This window comes from Purpureocillium takamizusanense, chromosome 2, assembly GCF_022605165.1.
Source record: "Purpureocillium takamizusanense chromosome 2, complete sequence".
NCBI classification, from domain to species: Eukaryota; Fungi; Ascomycota; class Sordariomycetes; order Hypocreales; family Ophiocordycipitaceae; genus Purpureocillium; species Purpureocillium takamizusanense.
Genome location: NC_063069.1, coordinates 2379191 through 2398903, shown reverse-complemented (window position 1 = coordinate 2398903; position 19713 = coordinate 2379191). Strand labels below are relative to the sequence as shown.

Here is a 19713-nt window from a genome sequence, read left to right as displayed (position 1 = left end):
TGCCGCCCTCAACCAGGCATCTGTGAATTGAGCGCGTCGAGGAAGTTGAGGCCATAGTTGTCCGACTCCAAGCTGAACTGGTTGGGCATCCCGGTGCCAAACATCCAACTGTTCCAGTCCGGCATCATCGCCTCTCCGGTCCAGTCCTGCGGCGTCGGCTGCCCGGCCTGCGACAACGACTTGATGGTACTGGCCGCGTTGCGCTCCTTGAACCTCTGGAGCATGCCGTCGAGCCCGCGGCCCAGAAAGTGCGCTACGTGGCGGACACACGGTCGCGTCTCCTCGAGCAGGACGACGATGCCCTCGATCAGCGACACCACGTCCTCGTAGCGGATGTTGAGGCTCGCGGACCGCCACTGAGACTGCGCCTTCATCAAGAAGAGGCAGGCGTACGCAATGGTGGTGAGCAGATACAGGGGCACGCCAATGACCGACTTGCGCATGTCGACGTCGTGGAGGACCAGCTCCAGGGCTGCCGAAGCGCTGGAGATGGCGAGGTTGACAAAGTACCGCCGCTCAGGCGACATGCTGTACTGCTCGTCGGGACGGAGGCCGCGCAGGCAGATGGAAAAGAGCTGCAGCCGGGCAAAGTGGTAGTGGAGGATGACCCCCTTGGCTGGGTACTCGGATACGAATTTGTTGGGTCCTGCAAAGCCGTTCGTCAGCAGAGCGTCCAGTCCAGGGCAGGCGTGGAGAAGAAAAAGACATACGCAGTCGAGGTTCCCAGTGGTTGCGCCAGTGCCCCAAATCGATGTCGAAGCGCCGCAGAATCTCGAACTCGTCGCTCGCAATCATGCGCGATCGATCCGGGCCGAACGCATGGTATATCCGACTCAGGATCTTGAAGACGCCTACCTGGCTGTGCAGGCGAAAGTCGGACTCGGTGATGCCTGGGAGCTGGAGGAATGTCTCATGGCAGGTGATGGTAGAGTTTTCCGTAAACACCGAGGGCCGCCCGTACGCGACGCTAAAGTGGTGATCGCAGACGTACAGCAGGTACCACAGCCGCGCCTCTTCGATGTACTGCGGCGCGTCCCGCAGCGCCTTTGCAGAGAACTGGTGGAGGTTGAGCTCGGTGGCGATGCGCACGGCGAGGCCCGACAGCTTCCAGCTCAGGTCGGAAAGCCAAAATGCGCCGATGGCGAGACCGCGCACGTCATCGAGGGTGTGGTAGCGGTCGAACATGGCCTGGCTGACGAGGTCCAGGAAAATGGGATAGCAAATGTCGAAGGCACGGCCCTCATCCTGAGCGTGCAGCGATGTCACTGCCAGAATGGCGGCCGTCAGCAGGCTCGACGACTCGCGGGCCGAGGCGAGGCTGTCGTGCACCAGCGCGATGCCGCCCCACAGATAGGCATTGAGCGTCTCGTCAAACTTGACGAACAGCTTCTCGGCCTCCTCCTCGCCGAAGCGTCCCTGGGCAATGAAGTCGTGCTGCAGGCAGCGGCTCGATGGGCGCCGGCCGCGCGCCCACGGCTCGTTGCGGATGTTGCGCAGCTTCGTCACCTCGAAGAGGCTGGCCATGGGGGCGTTGACCATGGCCTGGTCCTCTTGGTCCGGCGCCTCGGCCTCGGCCGAGTTCTCCCTCGTCATGCCCGTTGGGCGGATGGGCCGCGGACCGGAGGGTTGTCCCTGCGAGGGCGCGGCAGTGGTTCGGGCGACGCCGGGGCTCTGAGAGAAGCTGCTCCCCCTGTCCATGGACGCGCTCTGGACGCGGGGGGGCACGTTGGACGACTGGGGGAGGTTGAGGGCCCTTTGAACTTCGGACAGGGCGGCCTGGAGCGAGTGCATCTGCGATTCCATGGTCTTTTTCCACTCATTCTCATCGTCGAGCAGCGTCTGTAGGCTCTTGTTGACGATGCAGGTAAGCCCCAGGCGCGCGCAGCGCACGCACTGGTCCTGGCCCGGCTCCAGGTTGCATTTTATTTTCCGATTCTGGCATGCCTGGCCTGCGCGCTGTCTTAGCACCCATCTATCCATTGTCATGTTCGTTGTGTTGTGCGGTGTCGTTCGTCATAGTGACGAGGCGCGCATGTTGACGACACTTTGACCACGGCATGACGCTCACGGGACGGTTCCGTTCTGCGCCAGCGACGGACGGGCAATAGAAAAGGGAAGTTGGGACTTACACGCCCGAATCTTTCTCGAAATCTTCGGTTGATGCTCGGCAGCGTCCTGAGATGGACTGGACTGCGAGCCATCGGGCCTCGCGCGCTTCATGGCGTCTTTTGATCAGATAAGACAACCTTATGGGAGCGAAGGCCGCCCTAGAGAAACGGGGCCTGCTGGTGCTGCCCGCAGCAGTGCGCAAGTGTCACTGGATCGATGGTGCTTGCAGAGGAGAAGAAGCTGGGGGCGGGGCGGGACAAAAGCCGGTTCTTGAGCTGTCCAGCCAGCCGCGGCACGTGTTCAGGACCGGGCGCGGGTTTCTCCCCGCCGGCAGTCCAGTCGACAGCCTGGCTTCCCCACGTCGCTCCACCACGCCTGCGCATACACCACTATAATATCCACCACTCTCGGCCTCAGGGAGCTCTGCCCGATGCCATTTAAGATTCCGCCATGTCTGCTGCACAAGGCTCCTCCTTTTGTGCGCCGTCGGGCCCCGTCATCCAACGATCCTTTTAGGCAGCCACGCCCCGACGGAACTTAATCATCATAATGCCCGCCACCGTCGGCTTCTTGGGCCTCCCTCCGCCCAGCTGTGCCATGGCGCGGCGGTTACTCGAGGGCCCACGCCGACGCGAGTATCTCGTCAAAGCTTTCGACGGATACGAGTGCCGTGCGCCGGAGAGCATTGCATGGAACGCCGGTGGGGGTCGGGAGGAGCCCTCGCCTCACGATGCTCTTGCCGACAGCAACCTCTTGGTCTGCGCCGGCGACTGCTCAAGAGACATTCAACGAGACCTATTCTCAAACAGTGCTCTTTCGGGTACGTTTTTACGGTGACATTGGTGCTCCCGAATCCTGCCGGCCGGCCTTTTGCTAATTGCACAGCCCTTCCACCTCGTGCCATCATCGCCATCATGGGAGGAACAGCTCTGGGGAGCTTCTTTGAGCAGCTAGGCCGGTGCTTGGCCGTGGCCGACAGGTCGGACGTGGCTGTCGTAGAGTGCCACGCAGTCCACGATACGGGAAATCTGACGCTGTTCGCGGCCGGCGAGGGCCAAGATCTGCAGCGGGCACGGGACGTGTTGCGCGATGGCTCCGACGAGCTTTTCATGTTTCCAGGAGCCCCTGACGATGCCTCAAAGGCGTGCATGGTTTATCGCCTGCTTCTTGGCTCTCACATTGCTACGGCGGCCGAGGCCATTGGCCTCGCAGCCAAGGCTGGCCTGAACACGCAACAGGTGTACGATATCATCACCAACGCCGCCGGCAGCTCGCGCGCCTTTGAGAGCCGCGTGCCGAGCATGCTCGAGGGCGACTGGTCGGTCAAGGCCTCGTCCCTCGAATCGTGCGCACGACACATGGCTCCCGTCGTGTCGGCCGCCCGCGCCGCCAACTTCTCCCTGCCGCTTGGCGGCACCGCGGAACAGCTCTTCATCTCGGGCTGCTCCCAGGGATACGGCGCCGAGGACGACTCCGGCCTGGTACGGCTCTACCTGCCGACGACGCGGGATCTGGTTCGGGACTGCGCAAAGTCGGTGAAGCTCAAGGAAGCGCTCACCCCTGGTGGAAGCCCGCTGGACATTTCAAAGATTGGCGTTATTGGGCTCGGTGCCATGGGCCACGGCATGGCCGCGTCTCTCATTCGGGCGGGGTTCCCCGTCCATGGATACGACGTGTCTCCGCAAGCCATGGAGCGGTTCGCTACCAGCAACCTCAACGCGAAAGCCGCGGGCTCGCCCTGCGAGGCGATGCGAGATGCTGATGTCGTCATTCTCATGGTCCAAAACGCCTCGCAAGTTGAACAAGTTCTTTTTGGCCACGACAACAACGCAGATGCACTCTCTGACGGTGCGATTGTGATCCTCAGCTCGACCGTGCCGCCTTCGTTCACGCGTGAGTTGGGCGCAAAACTGAAAGCACTTGCTCGGGGCATCTGGCTGGTTGATGCCCCTGTTAGCGGTGGCGTTGTACGGGCAGCCAACGGCACTCTAACTGTGAGTCACAAAGCTATAACTACAAGCGGCACTCGCTAACGCGTGACAGATTATTTGCTCCGGAGAGGATCTAGTGCTTGCCAAGGTCAACAGTGTGCTGCTCGCCATGACAGGAAAGGCAAGCAACCTCTGCCACGTCGAGGGTGGTGTTGGCGCGGCATCCTCGGTCAAGCTCGTCAACCAACTTTTGGCCGGTGTCCATATCGCTGCCGCCGCCGAAGCCATGGCCTTTGCCGCGCGGCTGGGCCTCGACACGCGAGCAATGTTTGATCTCGTCAGGTCGTCCGGCGCGTGGAGCTGGATGTTTGAGAATAGAGCCCCCCAGATGCTCGAGGCGGACTGGACACCGCACTCGGCGCTCGCCATATTTGTCAAGGACCTGGGCATCGTACTGGACGAGGCGAAGCGCCTGCAATATTACGCGCCGATAGCTTCGGCCGCGCACAACCTATACCTGTCAGGGGCATCGCGTGGGTGGGCGAAAGAGTCCGATGCCGGCGTCGTTCGCCTCTGGGAGCTTCCTGGGAGCACTGTCGCTGAGTTGGCGCGGTCCAAGCGCCATGCAGCCGCGAAAGGGCAGGCCAGTGAGAAACAAACACCCGAGTGCCTTCCTGTAGGCGAGACGTTGGAGGCCTTGCCTCCGGTATATGGACAGGACGTCATCGCATCTGTTAGAAACGTGGTTAAGAGCGGCGACGTTCCGATGCTGGTTGTGCTCGACGACGACCCTACCGGCACCCAAACTTGCCACGACATTGATGTTCTCACGGTCTGGGACCCTGAGATTCTCGATCAGGAATTTAGCTTGAACCCGGCCGGCTTTTTCATCCTGACCAATTCGCGGGCTTTGCCGTCCGCCGAGGCGCGGAAGCTCATTGTTGACATCTGCAACAACGTATCGGCAGCGGCTAAAAAGGCTAACAGAAGGGTCGAGATCGTTTTACGCGGCGACTCAACACTGCGCGGCCACCTACCAGAAGAACCGGAAGCCGCTGAGGAAGCACTGGGGCTGTTTGACGGCTGGGTCGTGGCCCCATTCTTCTCGCAGGGTGGCCGCCTTACCATCGACGACGTTCACTACGTCAAGGAGGGCGACAAGCTGGTGCCCGTTAACCAGACGCCGTTCGCCCAGGATGCGACTTTTGGATACCAGAACGCGAACCTCAGACAGTACGTCTTGGAAAAGTGTGGCGCACGCTTCAGCGAGTCTTCGTTCCTGTCGGTGACTCTGGACGACGTCCGCAGGGGTGGCCCGGCGGCCGTGACGAATAAGCTCCTGTCGGTGCCGGCGGACCCGAACCGCGTCATCATCGTCAACGCCGTGGTTGAGCAAGATATGCACGTGTTCGTCGCCGGGCTTTTGGAGGCCGAGAGGAGGGGGAGACGCTACCTATTTCGAACCGGCGCGGCATTTGTCTCGTCGAGACTTGGTATTACCGGCATCCCCCCGTTGACCATGGCGAATCTCGGCGTGACTGCGGGTCACGATGCGTGCGGCGGACTCATCATCGCCGGCTCCTACGTCCCCAAATCGACGGCCCAGCTGGAGGTGGTAAAGCGTCGTCGTGCAGACAAGCTGGCGATAATCGAGCTAGACGTGGAGAGTCTGATTGGCGCCGCGGAAGGGGCAGGTGTGGTCGTTGAGGCGGCTGCAAGCGAGGCGTCGCGCAACATCGCCGCAGGCAAGGACACTCTTGTCATGACATCGCGGGACCTCATCAGAGGCCATGATGGCGACAGCTCACTCAACATTGGCTCCAAGGTCGCGCGGGCCCTCGTTGATTTGGTCGAGAGGATCAATGTCCGTCCGCGGTACATCATTGCCAAGGGCGGCATAACGTCGTCGGACGCGGCGACCAAGGCACTGCGAATGCGGCGTGCTCGGGTCCTTGGCCAGGCGGCCCCGGGAGTGCCGCTGTGGAGGTGCGACGAAGAGACCAGTAGGCATCCGGGCATGCCTTATGTAGTCTTTCCAGGTAATGTGGGCAGCGAGACAACGCTCGCAGAGGTGGTGGAAGCGTGGGCTGTTTGACGGCAGCGTCCCATGTACACATAACGCCAAGATCGCGACACATTTGCGTGTACATTTAGAACTATGCATGCGAATCCATCCATCTGCATTAATAGGACAGCTGTGATCTCTTATTCGTATACGAGTTAGTACCCCTGACATGGCATGCGCCGCGCCGCTTCCCCCGAGTCGTGCAGCATGCACACCAAGTTGTCCACAACCGCAAAGGCGTTGGCATTGCAAACGGACGCGTCCTTTTCTCTGCTCCAGACGTCCCTGCACGACTGCAGCGCCTCCAGCACGATCTCCTGCGGCTGGCCCTCGCAGCTGCAGGGCGGCAGCTGGCCCAGCCCCGACCCCGGGCCGTTGCCCATGCGCACCAGCTGCGAGCAGACCGTCATGGCCGCCGTGAAGAACTCGTGCTTGAGCAAGCCCGCGAACCAGGCGTTCTGCCGGCGGCCCGAGCCGATGTCGTCCTCGCAGAGCGTGCGCTGGTGCGAGAGGATAGCCAGGGCGCTCTCGAGCGACGACACGCACGAGATGGGGTAGTCGAGCGGCGCGGAGGGGGACAGGGCGAAGCGCGAGTGCAGCGCCATGAGGACAAGCCGGAAGAAGAGGTGTACCGTGCAGGCCTCGAGGTTGACGACGCCGACGGGGCCCGGGCACTCCTCCGTGCCGAGGTTCTCTGTCGCGAGACCCATGCCGGAGCGCTTGAGCTGCTGGCGCAGCGCGGCGTCGAGCTCGGTGACCTGTGCGTACGTGATGGCTCCGTCTGCGTCTGTCGAGGTGGTGGCCACGTCGAGGGCCTGCAGGAGCAGGTCGCCTGACGACGCCAGGGTACTTTCCAGCCAGGACTCGGATGTGTTTTTGCTTGCTTGGGGACTTGTATCATGGTCCGACGCGCGGGAGCTTCGCCTGCTGGCCGCCGCCGTTCGGAAACACGCGAGGTCCTCTGGCCGCAGCAGGACGGGCATGCCGCAGACGAGCGACTGCCTCATGTCGAGGAACACGACGGCCGCCCACAGCCTCCGTCTCGCCGAGCCGTCGCCCCTCTCACGGACCGCATCTCTATCCGCGGGCACGTGTAGCCCGATGCGCATGCCCAGGCGCTTGATCAGCCCGGTGAGCGGCCAGCACGTGTCCGACTCGTGGCACGACATGGCGTATATCTGCTTGGAGATGACCACCAGGCACAGGGTGCGGATATTCGCGAGGGTGGACTTGAGCATGTACGGCGTCCTCTTGAGACACAGCTCCGCGCCGTGCATGAACCGCGTCGGCATGCCGGGATACGTTTCTTCTTCTCCCCCGCCGGTGGTGGTGGTGGTGGTGGTGGTGGTAGTGGCCTGGGCGACAAAGTTGCGCGCCTGGCACCCGAGCGATAGTATCATGAGGTGCTGCGCCAGCCAGTCGGGGGGCATGCTGTGGTCGTCGAGCCAGAACCGCTCCAGCTCCTCCCCCCACGTGTGCTCGTCGAGCAGGTGGTACGCCTTTTCGATGGTGGCCATGTACTGCGCTATGAATATCTCCTGGAGCGGCCTGGGCGGTAGTTGAGCAACAATGCGACGGATCGTGTCCGCGGAGCTGGCGTCGTTGCTGAAAGGGTAGTTGATGGACATGGCCAGTGGCTGCGGGACATGTTCACGGTGGATGTTGAAGTCACTTCGACTGCCGTGATCCCTCGGTAGGTAGCCTTTGAGCTGCGATGCCGTCAGCCACGGTCAAGACTATGGCAATGGCACGGCCTGTGCTGACGCCCTTCTCACCTCTTGCAGCAGGTTGTTCCAGTGCGTGCCGTTGCGGTTCTGCGAGTCCCACGTCGCATCCACGAACCTCGTCGCGATGGTGTTGAGCGCATCGCCGCCGTCCCACACCACGGGCGTCGGAGGCGCGTGAACCGGCTCCGTGTAGACGCACTGTGCCTCTCGCCTTGCCTTGACGCAGCGCCCGCAGGGGACCTTTCTGTCGCACCGGACCTTGTGCTTGCGGCAGCGGACGCAGGACAGCACGGCCCTGTCTCGCTTCAGCTTGATTGGACAGGTCTGTGCCTCTGGTGAAAGCATTGCCCGCGGAGGATGATCGCTGCTGGAAGCTGGATCGTCCTGTCGGGGGCCGCCTGCCGTGGACATGTCGTCGAGCCCATGGTCGGGGGACGTGTGGGTGAGGCTGTTACGGGATGTCTGGGGAGGCGACTCGCCTTCCCGCTGGGACGTCGACTGTGCGCATTGCTGCGCATCGTTTCGTCGCCCACGGACAGGATACCTTGCGATTTGTCTTGATGGAGCGTTGTATTCGCATAGCGTCTCCGCTCGGGAGCACCGTGAGCAGCTCGGACGAACGCGATCACAGCCGACCTTGGCGGTGCGGCACCGCTCACACGCCGACACGGGGCGTCCATGAGCAACCCAAGACCTCTGCATGGCACACTCTGTCTATGAGAGAGACGGCCCTTTTGGCGTATGAACGCTCGTGTGTGTCACCGACTAAGTGGTGGGTGGCAGGGACGACGGTCACAGGATTGAGGCTGGGTTTGTTTGTCCGGCAGAAGCTGGCGGTTAAATCCGACCCCGAGTCTGACCATCAGATAACTGTGCTGGCCCTGTAACGCCGCAGAGACAAGGAGGGCCAGTCAATCTTATCAGATGAGATGTCGGCCGTAATGCAGAATGAAAGGGGGAAGAGTGTGATTACCATCTGCGTGGCCATCGAGGTTCTGGCTCGGAAAAGGCGCCGATCGTCGTCCGATGAAATGTGGGGCTAAACTCCGATTCCGCCATGTGCCGGTCAGGGGCCAGGCAGCGGGATCACGTATCGAGTTGCGCGTCAACAGACTCATGCCCTGGGCATCTGGTATCTGGCTAGCCAGGTTTGAGGAGTTTTAGGCCGCCTCGCGAAAGTCTGCCCGAAGGAACGTAAGCCATGAAGTTCCCGAGCTCGGCCGAGAGCAGGGGCTTACATGTATGTCTACTACACGGAGAAGAGTAAATACACATATAAAGAGAGATGGCTTGGCCGAATGAAAGCTCTGCTGCTATTCCACAGTTTTCAGACCGTTTCCAGAGTAGTCTTGGTCATCAAAGCTTGCGCCATGGGCAACGAAGCCACAACAACTATTGCAGACGCTGTCACGGCCCGCAACGCGGTCGCGTCTCGATACCGCGAGGCTCTTGAAGCGCGCGCGTCGAATCCGGATCAAATCTTCTATGATGCTGAAGACCTAATCGAGCTTGATTCAAGTAAGTAAAAGCAAGCAATTCGTCCACGTCATATATATACACGGTTTATTTCATCCGCTCTAATATCAACGCGATTTCGATCGCTCACAGATCTTGTGGCTTTGTCCAGTGCGTCGCAGGAGAACCCAAGGGTACGATCAAAACATGCCAGAACAGGCACATATAGTATGAAACTCTGACAACTACTCTGTAGACCTGGCCACTTCGACGGAAGTGGGTAGTTACACTGTTGACTGGAACGTACTGCTTCCTGGCCCCATTTGCGAGTATGACGCTCAGAGCGACTCTGTTGTTGTCTGGTGTGCTCACACCGCGCAGGTACCATATTCGCGCCATCCCTCTCGTCAATGATGGAAGATGTTGGAGAGACAGACCCCATCAAGGGCGCACTTCAGATTGCCATCTTTCTTCTCTCGTTTGCCCTCGCCCCAATATTCCTCGCACCCCTTAGCGAGATATATGGCCGCCGCCCTGTCCTCCGGCTAGGCAACGCGTTCTTTGCCGCGTTCAGCCTTGGGAGCGGATTTTGTCGGACGGTCAGTCCCCGTAAGCAACCTTGTATAATGTGTGCTAATGTCGCCAAGACGGCTCAGCTGTCGGCATGTCGCTTCCTCGCTGGAATCGGCGGGTCGGCATCCATGGCCGTCTTCGGCGGCGTGCTATCCGATGTCTGGCCTCTTCAAGACAGGGCTCGCGCGTCGGCCATCCTGGGCACCACGCTGTGAGCCTGATTTGACTCACATACACTACCCTTACTTGAATACTGACGAGCCAGGTTGCTGGGTCCTGTTTTAGGACCTGCGTGCGGCGGCTGGATGTCTGAGCGCGCGTCCTGGCGGTGGACATGCTGGGTCCCGGTGAGTCGACACGTCTGTACATACAGTCCTGTCATGCTGCAAAATCTAACATGAGATACTCATAGGCAATAGCGGCTGCAGTCCTGGAACTAGTCTCGACGTTTGCATTCCACGAGTCGTACATCCCGGCCATTCTCAAAGCCAAGGCGAAACGTCTACGCAAGCAGCAGTCCAACCCTGACTTGTACACTGTGATGGACATTGATGCAGCAAGTGGAAGAGCATCTAGCACTCTCGCGATTATTGAATCTGCCAGCCGTCCAGGTTTGACTCTCCATTCATACCCTCGCCTTGTACTCTCTCCTGACGCGCGAGGCCAGTCACGTATCTCGTCCTCGACCCGGCACTAACCTTGTTGTCGCTTTATTACGCCGTCGTCTTCGGAATTCTGTACCTAGTAATCGTCACTGTAAGAACTATTCATTGCTGAACGCAGCATAGAAGCTGACGAATCAAGTTCCAATTCGTCTTTGGTCAGGGATACGGCCACTCGCCCGGCGTCGTGGGGATGGATCTGCTCGCCGAGGGCATTGGTGCGTTTCTCGGCATGTATACCACCGCCAAGCTTTTGGAAATTGTCTACCGGAGGCAGATCAAGAAGAAAGAGTACAAGTTGGAGACTAGGTACGACATCGTAATACTACAAGCCGGGGACTCATTGATGTCATGTTCGCTTAGACGACCTCCGAAAGTGGACTAGCTGACTGGAAAGCAGGTTGATCAGCGCATTTCCAGGGGCAATGTTCGTGTCAGCCGGCCTGTTCATCTACGGATTCACAGCGCTTCGAACTCATTTTATTGTGGTGAGTTTCTGCTGCCCGAATGCGACTCCAGTTGACTTGACTAACACTTGATGGATAAGCCCCTACTCGGAGTGCTCGTCTTCAGTTTCGGTACCACAAACACATATGTGAGTGCTCGAAACACTGCTCCAGTTGAGCCGCAAGGGCTGACGAATGTAGTTGGCAATACAGCTGTACATAATCGACAGCTTCGACTATCCTGCATCAGCCATTGCCGGACGTGAGTACAATTGATATTCATGTCGCTCGCCGCCTCACGATACTGACAGGTTACAGTCTCAGTGCTCCGTTGTCTCTTTGCTGCAGGTACCCGACCCCAATGAATACGCAATGACTTCATAAATCTCACACGAGTAGTTTTTCCGCTTTTTGGCCAGAGGCTAGTTGACTCACTCGGCGTCGATTGGGGAATGGGCCTGTTGGGATTCATATCACTTGGCCTAGGACTCCCCTTTCTGCCATTGGTATGTGCACTGTCGCAATCGGCTCCGCGGCTAGATGGCGTGCTGAGAACTTTACAGATTTACTTCTATGGCCCGCGCCTGCGAGCAGTTGGTAGGAGGAACCGCACCCGTCTGATCGGATAGGGCTATGCGGGTGAATGGGGGACAGGAGCGAACATCTCACAGCCTACTCGAGGGGTGCAATCTCACCAAGCGGCGTCCCGCCCGCCTACATTAATCTCACTCGGTCCTTTTTGCAGGATACCTGTGGGGTTGGCGACTATGTTATGCGTGCAGTCTGTGGCCCTGATCGTCACATATCTTGTCTTGTGCAGCTTCTATACATGTAGGGTGGTGCGCCGGGTATTCCGCACGCGTTGTACCAATGTTACCTGTCACGGTCTAGCCGGACGCTCTAATTGTGCTGCTAAAAGAACCATCTACAGAAGCCAGTATAGGACCCCGAGCATCATATAGCTCAGGCAACACCACCGCTCGAGATGCTGGTAACTATGCAACCGTGTGGGTCGCGTCTTTACATAGCTTGGGTGCTGAAATTTGATGCTAGATCGCAACAAGTAGTCAAAAGCCACCATAGCTGCTGTTGTGACACCGCCGCCAGAGCTCCTCTGAAGACCGTGCTGCCAGCCTGCAGCACAAAGTGTCGCCGAGGATGGTTATTTTCAGTGGAGAGGGCCGGATGCTCGCACGGCCATCCTGTGAACACTGCGGCCAGTTCAGAAAGTTCATCGCCCCGCGAACATGAGGTCCACCGTGGAAACAGTGTCCCCGCGAACACAAGAAACGACTGCGAAACAGTCAGAGTTGACGCCAAACGCGTGGCTCGTGAAACGGGTATGCACCGACCACATAGTCGATCACAATGCCATCACAAGTGTTCCCCCCCCCCCGGTAACTGCGCAAAACAAAGCCGAGTCAAGTTATATGTCCTATATAGGGAGGTCGCCAGTTGCTCTGGCACAAGTCATTCGTTTCGTTTCAGTGCTAGATAGCGAGCCCGTCCGTTCTAGCGACTGACCGTCATTACCATGGATGTGAGGCGCTGACTGGCTGGTGGCGCCTGATACGGTCTTCTGATGGGCGCCAGGGCGTGACCCCGCGATGGGCGGCCAACGACCACCCCATATATACTCCAACATTTGCTTCGATGCAACCCACCCCCTGCGCGGCGGCGGCCACCCCGCCAAGATCCAGTGTCATGCAGGTTCCTGCATGGTGCCCGCAGCCCGTGGAAGGATCCCCGGGATGGACCGGACTGATCAAAGACATCAGGTGCCCCAGTGGCGTGGGCACGACATTCGGCCACGAAGCCTTCCATCAAATGGGTTTCCTTTGGACCGTGCGTCGGTCGGGCCTTGACCTTGAAAAGGCAGTTCAGGGGCCTGGGCAAGAGTCAATGTTGCGCGCCTAGTCATTCGCACTCGCCCAGCCCGGCTTTGTCTACACATGGGACTGTATGTATTAAATGCCAGGTGAACCCATCCAAAGGGGGTCTCCCGCCAGGATGTCCGCGTCGGAAACCAAGCTCATGCCGTGTACGAACAAGTACTGTAAGTGACAATGAGGCACAGCCAACAACTGGCCATCCTCCTCTGGGTGGCCGCACTCACTGCTACGCTCGCGCTCTTCGTCTCGCCGCCGTCTCGCCAGTCCACAGGCCGACATACCGCCAAGATCCATGGCAAGACGACCGGCGCCGGCTGCAAGAAGAGCGATAGGACCTACGACAGTACGAAACTCAAGGAGGGCAGCTTCATGCCGTGGAAGCTGCTGGGGTCCCAGACTTTACACAGCAGCGGCAAGCAATACGTCACCATCGTCAACCTGACGCCCCATCGCTTCAAGCTCGACGATGCTCACTCCTATCAAATGGACGAGTTCGACTTTGGCGACGTTCCCCAAGGCCGCGCGCGCCAGAACGTAGCTCATTACACCGAGAGGGCGGGCGCAAACGACAAGGACGACAACGGGGAGGCACACTACAGCATCGTGGGCACGAACAAGAAGTTTGTCATCCGAGCCACCACCCACATCCCAGATAACCACCCCCGGCGGACAGTCATTGACCTGAGCGGCATGGGCATGGGCCAGCGCGAGTACCTCGACCCGGCGCAGGAGTCGCCCGTGACGCTGGTCATCACGGGCAGCAAAGACTACGGCTTCATCACCTCGATACGGCACGGCGCGGGGAACTGGATGAAGGGCATCTACGACGTCATCAAGGACCGCCAGATCCAGCACATCTTCATGCCGGGAACGCATGACGCCGGGATGAGCACCATTAGCAGCAAGATTGTGTCTCTTGGCATCTCGTCAAACACGCAGACGCAGGGCATCAACATTTACAACCAGCTACGCGCAGGCGCGCGCTGGTTCGACCTGCGTGTCGCCTCCGTGCACGAAAACGCCAAAAAGAGCAAATACGGCTTCTGGGTCCTGCACGTAAACGACGAGCGGGGTGAAGTTGCCATTGGCAACTCGGGCGAGTCGCTCAACGACGTCGTCAGCGAGATTAACAAATTCACAGCCGAGAACCCCGGCGAAGTCATCTTTTTCCGCGTCAGATATCTCATCGGCATCCGCAAGATACCGGGCGGAGGGCCCATCAACTGGAACAAGGACATTCTCAACGCCTTTTTCGGCAAGCTCAAGGGCGTCAACAACCGGTGTCCACACCTGGACGAGGGCGTCAAGTTCAACAAGCAGAAGGCGTCACAGTTTATGGACCGGAACGGCGGCAAGGGCTGCGTCGTCTTCATGCTCGCGGGCGACCTGCCGCGCGACCTGCCCCAGGACTCCGTCGGCGACGGCATATACCAGGCCAACAGGATGGATATCTGGGACAACTGGTCTGACCTTGGAGAGACGGAAGCCATGGCAAAGGACCAGGTGGCCAAGTGGAAGACGGTTGGCCGAAGCGGGAAATTTGACAAGGACCAGTTCCTCATCGCACAGTGGATCATAAGCGCAGACGCCATCAAGTCGACTTTTTACGGCATTCAGACCATGGCCGTCGAGCCGACCAACCCCGCGCTGTACTGGATGGGCGTCAACAACATGTCGCCCGAGATCTGGCCCAACGTCGTGCTACTCGATTATATTGGCGTCGTCGTCGCCGACCAGAAACGCTGGGAAGAGCTCAGCGCCGAGATGTACACGCTGGCTATCGGCATGAATCTATACATGATAAGCGAGAACTGCGACGTCAGCACTCGTCGATCACCGCTACTCCCCAAGGTCGGCAAGCACGGTGGCAAGGCGTTGCAAGCGAGAGAGCTGTCGGCGCCCTGGAACGGGTTCATATACGCCAACGGGACCGTGCTGGACAGCCCACCAGAGAACCGGTATCCAGGACGTGTCAAGGTGCTCAGAAGCGGAACAAAGTTTGCCAACGGAACGATTCTGACTGAAGACATCTTGAACCCGTACTTCGTAAAATGATTCCAACAACGTCTAGCGATGAGTTGAGTGCTGCCATCCATACGGAAGAAAGGATTGACTGCAATATCCGGTTGAGTCTGGTTGGTCTCAACTCGCAGAGCATAATTAATGTACGTACGGCATTGCACGGCGCGAAATATTGAGAAGCAGGATAGTACTGTTATTTTTTGTAAAAGAAATCTCACGGCAGCTTGACCCCGCTGCATGCACGAAATCGTGTGGTGCGTGATCTGCAGAGTAGATTCACCACTGCGCAGTGTAACCATCAAACGCGGCACCAGACATGAGCTCTCCCTCGACACGACGACGCAATATCTTGTGCGACACCACATCGGATTCCCCACCTTCTGATGCCCAAAGCATTTGATAAACACCGATGAGCAAAATATCGCTTCTCTCCTCTACATGAGTGCTTATCAGCTCGCAACTTGGATTCGAATCTAGCCGCTTGCAAAGAGTTCACCTGACGACTCCTAGCCGGCAAAGCGAGGCTCGGGCCGCAAACGCCTCAGCCATGGAGTCAACTCCACTACTTCATGCATCTGAAGGCCAGAGGCAGCCGTCCAGAAGCACGCAATGGTCGCCTACGATCAAGTGCTTGAAGTTGCTTGCCAGAGTAAAGCGATCGCCGCAGTCTATCGTCTTTCTCTTGTCGTTCAACATAGTTTGCGTTACGGTTGTTGACGCGCTCATGTCTGCGCCCATCACCAGACTGCTCGAGGACATACTCTGTCGTCGATACTATGCGCTCTCCACCGGCACCCATGGTCGGGGCCCGGATGAACAAACCTGCAAGATAGGAGAAATTCAGTCCCAACTTGCGTGGCTAATCGGAATGCTCAAGAGTCTGGATGCCGTCGTGTGTGAGTGGGTGACCCGATTGAAGCGATCCCAGCTAACAGATCACGGCTCGCTTCAGGCGTCGTTGTCGCGTTGCCTTATGGGGTATTGGGCGACCGGTGAGTGCGCTCACAGTTCAAACCGAGGCACGGGACACGGCACTGGAAACAAATTCGTAGCGTCTTATTGAAGCCTCAATACGAGTGACTGCTAACCGGGCCAGAACCGGTCGCCGGCTCGTCTACGCCCTCTCGACTCTGGGCACTCTTCTAGGCCTGCTTTGGAAGGTTGCGGTGCTTCGCTTCTCTCAGAGTATACCGCTCAACGCGATCCTGCTCGCTCCGGCATTGCAAGTTATTGGTGGGGGGTGGGCTTCTTTAATTGCCATGGAGTATTCTATTGTTGTTGACGTTTTGGCTAGCGAGAAAAGGCATGATGCGAGCTCCATGAGGGATGGTGCCCAAAGGCTGACGTGCTTCAGAGTCGCTGCTTTTCTGCGTATGGCCGTCGCGAGATTCATCGGTTATTTTGCCGGCACCTTCGCCTCCGCACGGCTCATGCAATCGGCCTCGCCGTGGCCACCGATACTTATCGCCCTTGGCATTTTCCCCCTTGGGGCCTCAATCATCGTCTTACTCCCCGAGACACTCAAGAAGCAAGAAGCCAAGTCCCGACATGAAGTTCAAGGCAGTCCCCCACGTCCTGGTGTCTCGACCGAAGGCCAGAGAGAGGGACGAAGCCGACCTAGCAGAGTATCTGCCTTGAGAGACTGTCTCGCTCGCCTCGGCCAGGCACTAAAGGTTGTAAAGAAGCCGTCTCCGCTTATTCTCCTATTCACCTTCATCTCCATCTCGCCCGTCAGCTATGGATCTGGGACCTTCATGGTGCAGTACATTAGTAAACGATTTGGCTGGTCGCTCGCCGAGGCTGCGTACTTGGACTCGTTGAACGGGGCTGTCGACGTGATGGTGTTCCTGATCGTTCTGCCTTTGTTCTCGACGCTTCTCACGTCAACCACGCTTCCTCTGCGCCTTTCGCCGATACAAAAGGACCTTTTACTTGCTCGGTGGTCGATATTCTGCTGGACATGCGGCTTCTTTCTCATGGCCGGGCCTACTGTGCAAACGGCCATAGCCGGGCAAATCATGGTTTCTCTCGGCGATGGTTTCGTTTCCTTAAGTCGGTCAGTCATTACGTCGTTTATCGATACGCAACAGGCGTCGACTCTATACACGCTCATCAGTATCATGGAGACCATCGGTGCAAGTGCAACAGGGCCTATTATGGCGTGGCTCTTTTCCATGGGGATGGATCGGGGTAACAGCTGGATCGCGCTGCCATATTTTGGGCTGGCTGGCTTCTGCGCTTTGCTTGCCGTTTTGGTGTTGTTTGTGCGCCTACCGTCGGAGTCGGGAGACTTGGAGTCACGGCGAGATGACTGAGCATCATATACAGGTGTCAAATGAAGGTATGGGGCGTTGGTGAGATTTAATTACTCTTGGATGGTCTTTGAAAGTGTTTTCCCTAACAGTCCCTACAATCTGATCACCGACAATCCTCGCCGTGAGTATGTCGGTCAGTGGCACACCATACGCCTGCAAATACAATTGCCACCGCTGAATAGGTGTTGCCATATTCTATGAAGGTCTACTGTGCCGCACACATATACTAAATTGTAATACATGTAACGTCACGTAATGTTCACAGGAGCCGAGCCATAACTTATCCCCAGGTAGAGCTACATGTAGATAGCAGCTGCGGAGGACGTGGGGCCATGCATCAGATCTGATGGTGCATCAAGGGCTACATGTAGCGCCACCTGCAGTCAGCAGCACTTGCATGCCTGAACAGATGCCTAGGTTAGTTGGGGTTGGTGTAGCTCGCATAGGCATCGATTATTATGGTGGGCATTCAGATGTCGTGACTCGTCTATCATCGCGCCACGGCAGATCTACAAACAAGTCCACCCAACACATTACGTGGAGTACTTTGGACTATGAGGTATGAGGTTGCTGGTTAGGCTGTTACCTCTAGTCGTCATTTATATGTACTCAAAATTGCATCGTGCCTGGCCGCGTCGTTTGTCTCGGGCAAACTTAACGGTGGTACTCATCCTCGTGGACTGACGGACGCGTGCAAGAATTTCACGGTCGAGGGGCGGGACTGGCCTCATGACCAGACTGTAGTGGTCGCATTAAACCTCACCTTATCGAAACTCACGACGGCGACTACATGTACCATCATGTCAGGGAAATGTTTATTTGGGTCATTACCCAATGCGTGTTTTGGACGGACCGGAGAAGAATATATTGTCTGTACATAGGAGGTCGCGTTTTGTGGTTTATGTTGGTATTTTGGAACGACTTCGATTCTACATGCGCAATGCATCGTACCTTAACAACGTTGGATTCGCAGAGACAAAACAAATACCATTCGTGGTAAGATACTCCCCTGGATTCACCTCAGGGCATAGCCCAGTACCACCGCAGAACATAAACGATCGCATCACTTTGAACCTGACAAACGTAAAGAATTGCGAGTGAAGAGACATGGAATCCTTCACACATGCTGTAATAAGCCTTCGCTGCACCCGGTGCCTTTCATGGGGGCCACCTCACAAGTCCTTCCCCGCACGTCTATAATGCCTCATCTGGTCGTAACCCGACGGGACCAATCAGGCTCTTGGTCCGCATCTCGAAGGATCTGAGGTGGTCGCCAGGTGCTGACGGCAGTGCTGCGGGGGAGCAAGTACTGGTACATGAGGAGGATTTGGGCTTCCCATATCCCGCCATCGGGGAGCGCCGGTACGTTGCATCTGGGGCGACTTACACCAGGCCGGCCACCAAGCGTCAGTATTGAGCTGGTCGCTGACATGAGTGAGATTAGAGCATCTTCATTGCCCTTTTCGTCTGTTCATGTTGGCCCTGACCTTGCTGACTGCTCCATATACACTCAGACTCCAACGCGACGCTGCCAAATACAACAAGCGCTTTCTCTGGCTCCGTGGCTCGCCCACCTCGCGGGCAAGATGTTCCAGCAGGCGACAAAGCTAGAGGCCGAGTACAAGCCCCTGGCAGAGGGTGACGGCGATTCAGACACAATCGACGAGTGCCAGCCGCAGCGGCACACCACAAGGCAACATGCTGGTGGGAGATCGTCAAGATTGTTCCATATCGGAGTCATATGCTTGGAGCTCGTCCTGTGCGTCCTTCTAACTGCCGGATTCATCGTGCTGGACCAGTCGCGCCGCTCGCTGGGGTCCAGAGTCTCGCTCGACGGCCTCTCGGATCTCGGATCGTACAACACGACGATGAGGTTCGAGAACAACTCCCATTTACTCGCCGACACGCACCACGCGGACCGATACTGGAGCGACCTGCTCGAGAGCGCCGGCGTCGTGTCGCTCAACACCGAGTGGGCGCGCCACCAGGGGCTGCGCCCGTCCGCGCAGTCGCCCACGGATGCGTCCCAGAGCATCTACCAAGTCGACGTGTTTCACGCACTGCACTGCCTGGTAAGTCGGATGGGGCAACCGCTCCGTGGTACTGCGAATTTGTCCTGGGGGAAGGGGGGGAAAGGCATGATCGCTTACCTTGGTCCCAGAACTCGATCCGCCAGAACCTCATGTCCAAGACGCCGCCCGCCTGGGACGAGAAGCACGTGCTGCATTGCCTCGACTACGTTCGGCACCAGCTGCTCTGCCACCCGGACCTCACGCTCGTCTCGACAAATGACCTAGACGAGTTTGTCCTGGACGAGACGCACACCTGTCGGGACTATGGGGCCATGCTGGAGTGGATTCATCGGCACCGCTGGATTGAGTTCCCGGAGTGGCTCCAGGCGAAAGGGCATAAAGAGACGCACGACCACTGATGAGATGCAGCGTCCGCGACTCGTGGGCGTGAGCGAGATGCTCCAAACAGCTACGCGGAGACCGCCGATGGCTGTACGCCGTCGG

The 19713-nt window shown here is 58.1% G+C and overlaps 7 protein-coding genes across 7 annotated transcripts; 4 read left to right on the top strand and 3 right to left on the bottom strand.

Annotated features, from left to right (window-relative positions):
* Positions 1-8: 8 nt before the first annotated feature.
* JDV02_002531 (uncharacterized protein) lies at positions 9-2220 on the bottom strand (the record flags this gene model as incomplete). Its single annotated transcript, XM_047983565.1, has 3 exons — positions 9-646; positions 711-1949; positions 2130-2220. The coding sequence occupies 3 exons, from the start codon at positions 2218-2220 to the stop codon at positions 9-11; spliced, it is 1968 nt and encodes a 655-aa protein (XP_047839537.1).
* Positions 2221-2658: 438 nt separating this feature from the next.
* On the top strand, positions 2659-6135 carry JDV02_002530 (uncharacterized protein; the record flags this gene model as incomplete). The annotated part of the gene is made up of 3 exons (XM_047983564.1): positions 2659-2929; positions 2995-4103; positions 4153-6135. 3 exons carry the CDS (start codon positions 2659-2661, stop codon positions 6133-6135), a joined length of 3363 nt encoding a protein of 1120 aa, XP_047839536.1.
* A 75-nt stretch (positions 6136-6210) lies between these two features.
* Positions 6211-8770, bottom strand: JDV02_002529 (uncharacterized protein). The gene is made up of 2 exons (XM_047983563.1): positions 7881-8770; positions 6211-7814 (listed from the first exon to the last, which is right to left on the bottom strand). The coding sequence occupies exons 1-2, from the start codon at positions 8532-8534 to the stop codon at positions 6261-6263; spliced, it is 2208 nt and encodes a 735-aa protein (XP_047839535.1). The 5' UTR covers positions 8535-8770; the 3' UTR covers positions 6211-6260.
* A 432-nt stretch (positions 8771-9202) lies between these two features.
* On the top strand, positions 9203-11244 carry JDV02_002528 (uncharacterized protein; the record flags this gene model as incomplete). Its single annotated transcript, XM_047983562.1, has 12 exons — positions 9203-9350; positions 9441-9481; positions 9544-9616; positions 9669-9886; positions 9935-10071; positions 10126-10207; positions 10273-10471; positions 10528-10616; positions 10665-10831; positions 10923-11010; positions 11070-11117; positions 11170-11244. The coding sequence occupies 12 exons, from the start codon at positions 9203-9205 to the stop codon at positions 11242-11244; spliced, it is 1365 nt and encodes a 454-aa protein (XP_047839534.1).
* A 1790-nt stretch (positions 11245-13034) lies between these two features.
* Positions 13035-14915, top strand: JDV02_002527 (uncharacterized protein; the record flags this gene model as incomplete). Its single annotated transcript, XM_047983561.1, has 1 exon — positions 13035-14915. One exon carries the CDS (start codon positions 13035-13037, stop codon positions 14913-14915), a length of 1881 nt encoding a protein of 626 aa, XP_047839533.1.
* Positions 14916-16498: 1583 nt separating this feature from the next.
* Positions 16499-17279, bottom strand: JDV02_010845 (uncharacterized protein). Its single transcript, XM_047992583.1, has 2 exons — positions 16691-17279; positions 16499-16632 (listed from the first exon to the last, which is right to left on the bottom strand). The coding sequence occupies exons 1-2, from the start codon at positions 17056-17058 to the stop codon at positions 16614-16616; spliced, it is 387 nt and encodes a 128-aa protein (XP_047839532.1). The 5' UTR covers positions 17059-17279; the 3' UTR covers positions 16499-16613.
* Positions 17280-18299: 1020 nt separating this feature from the next.
* Positions 18300-19685, top strand: JDV02_002526 (uncharacterized protein). The gene is made up of 3 exons (XM_047983560.1): positions 18300-18559; positions 18642-19269; positions 19359-19685. The coding sequence occupies exons 2-3, from the start codon at positions 18784-18786 to the stop codon at positions 19626-19628; spliced, it is 756 nt and encodes a 251-aa protein (XP_047839531.1). The 5' UTR covers positions 18300-18559; positions 18642-18783; the 3' UTR covers positions 19629-19685.
* The last annotated feature ends 28 nt before the right edge of the window (positions 19686-19713 follow it).